General features: G+C 42.4%; 1 protein-coding gene across 2 annotated transcripts; it reads right to left on the reverse strand.

The window, feature by feature from the left end:
• Positions 1–1020: 1020 nt before the first annotated feature.
• On the reverse strand, positions 1021–2142 carry LOC107135035 (olfactory receptor 52B6-like). 2 transcript variants are annotated; one of them, XM_015476998.1, is made up of 2 exons: positions 1201–2000; positions 1021–1039 (listed from the first exon to the last, which is right to left on the reverse strand). In XM_015476998.1, the coding sequence occupies exons 1-2, from the start codon at positions 1998–2000 to the stop codon at positions 1021–1023; spliced, it is 819 nt and encodes a 272-aa protein (XP_015332484.1). The 2 variants fall into 2 exon arrangements, with proteins under 2 accessions (XP_015332484.1, XP_048653751.1); XM_048797794.1 differs by lacking the exon at positions 1021–1039 and having other exon boundaries at positions 1149–2142.
• Positions 2143–2536: the final 394 nt, after the last annotated feature.

Raw genomic sequence — 2536 nt, forward strand, 5'->3', positions numbered from 1 at the left:
CTGCTTTAGGCCATGGCAATAAAAATACTTGCAAAATAATATTTTCTCCTAAAGCATACACAGTTTAGACACAGGGACTTAAGATACATTCATGAAAAGATTTCTAATAAAACAAGGAAGAATATAGTCATGACCAACAGAATAGTGATTTAGATGAAAGGTGGTGCAAAATCTCAAAAGGTGGATCTTTCACTATGTGAGGGAGTGGGAACAGTTGAGATGTGAACTGTTTTCAAGGATGAGTTGATCTTAGGCTGAAATTCAGGCTAATCTGATTTTCTTAACCTCAGAGAACAGCAGCTTAGGTAGAATCCTGGGGTTAAAAATTAGTGAATGTGAACTAGTTATTATATTACATATGAATATTTATTGTTTCCTTAACTATTCCTTAAAGCATGCAGAAATCTGTAGCTATCATATTTGAGTAGGTATTTTGACTTCTAATTTTAATGATGAATATAATTTTTAAAGACAAAGCATATTTAGATGGAAAAGAGTACTCATTTCCTATTATCTAGACTCTGTCAGGTCACACCAGTTCAGGAAAACAGGTCACACTAGTACAGGCTCTATGAGAGTTTTTGAAATTATATGTTGTGCTTAAAGTGATAATCAGGTATGTCTATCTATGCATGCTGTTGTGTGTTAGTATTTTTGAACTGGGGAAGGGGGATTGTGGTGTTAGGGAGATGGTAAGAAACACAAATATCCTGTGAAACTATGTAAGCTTTTAGATATGACAGTTCTCAGGGGTTACCATGAGGAAGATTTTAAACTGATAAATAAATGTGAAAATTATATGCAAGAAATTAAGAACATATTAGAAAATTACTGCAAGTTGATGCCATAAAAAGTCCTATTTGCATGGTAAATTTGGGGTAAGTTATTACATTAACCCTGGTTTGCTAGTTCTTATTGAAGTGATGGAAGATAAGAATGCATTTGAATATTAGAAGATAGTGGGATGAGTATTAAAATAGGCTTCTAAGAAAGGAAATCTGGTTTGCCTAGATGACATATTTAAATAAGTTGGGACATGGATTAGAATAACATGGCGATAATTGGAAAATGTAGAGATGAGGATGTAGTGAAAACAGGAGAAATGATTCGTATTGAAAGGGATTAAGGTGAAGCCAAGTTTATAGCATTTATTTAAATTCCTTGGCAAGATTTGAAAACATCTGCTTAGCGCCTTCCAGAATTCGCTTGGTCCTTACTCCATAAATGATGGGATTCAGCATAGGGGGGATGACCACATAGAGGTTGGCCAGCAGGATGTGGACATAACGTGGGATGTGTTTCCCACCAAACCTGTAGGCAAAGACAGAAAACAGTGCAGGGATATAGAAGAGCAGAATGACACAGATGTGGGATCCACAAGTGCTCAGGGCCTTGGACTGGGCTTCTTGAGAAGAGAGGTTGAAGACAGCTAGGAGGATGTGGATATAGGAAATAGCAATGAGAATGATGTCCAGGCCTGTGGAGAGAAGAGCAGCTGCCAGTCCATACCAGACATTGATGGAGATATCAGAACAGGACAGACGGGCAATGCCCATGTGTTCACAGAAGGTGTGTGCAATGACGTTGATCCGGCAGTAGTGCAGGCGCTTGAGGAGAAAGACGGATGGAAACATAATGATGAAACTGCGGGTCAAGGTGGCAGCAATGATCTGTCCAATGACCTTCCTTGTGAGGATTGTGGCATATCGCAGAGGGGAGCAGATCGCCACATAGCGGTCAAAGGCCATGGCCAGTAAGATAGCGGAGTCAGCCACGAAGAGGAAGTGGATGAAGAACATCTGGGTGAGGCAGCCATCAAAGGAAATGTGGCTAGAACCCAACCAGAAGTTGGCCAGTGCCTTGGGCATGGTGGAAGTCGAGAGTAGGACATCAGCACTGGCCAGCAGGGACAGGAATATGTACATGGGCTCATGCAGGCTTGGCTGGGAGAGGATGATGCAAATTAGAATGCCATTGCCTGCCAGGGCAGCTATGTACATGGTGCAGAAGGGCACTGAGAGCCAGATGTGTAGGTGCTCCAGTCCAGGGATGCCAGTGAGGAGGCAGCCTGCCACTCGAGTGTCAGAGAGGTTCATAGCTGCTATGCCGGTAGCAGATGAAAAAGCCACGATTGTTCTGCAGACTGTATCACAGGGGAAAAACAGCTTCAGACATTGAATATGCTAACAGAGCTCCTGTCAAACTTGCAAACAACCACAAGGTCTGCACATACTCACAGGCCCACAGCACTAAAGGGCTTTGCACAAAGGCGTACTTTCTATAGACAGTCACACCCTGGCTCTGCACAAAGTACACAATCATAGGTCCTTCCCACAGATAGGTTCTGCATCCTTATTCAGGAGCTCTCTACACAGCTGTAAGAGGGAAAACTACAGAGTTCAAATACATCACAGACTCTGCACAGTGTCCCAGTTCTGACATCTATTGCAATAAAAACAACCTCTAGGGCTGGGGCTGTAGCTCAGTGGTAAAGTGCTTGCCTCGCATGTGTGAGGCACTGGGTTGATCCTCAGTC

This window comes from Marmota marmota, unplaced genomic scaffold (assembly GCF_001458135.2).
Source record: "Marmota marmota marmota unplaced genomic scaffold, marMar, whole genome shotgun sequence".
Taxonomy (NCBI): Eukaryota; Metazoa; Chordata; class Mammalia; order Rodentia; family Sciuridae; genus Marmota; species Marmota marmota.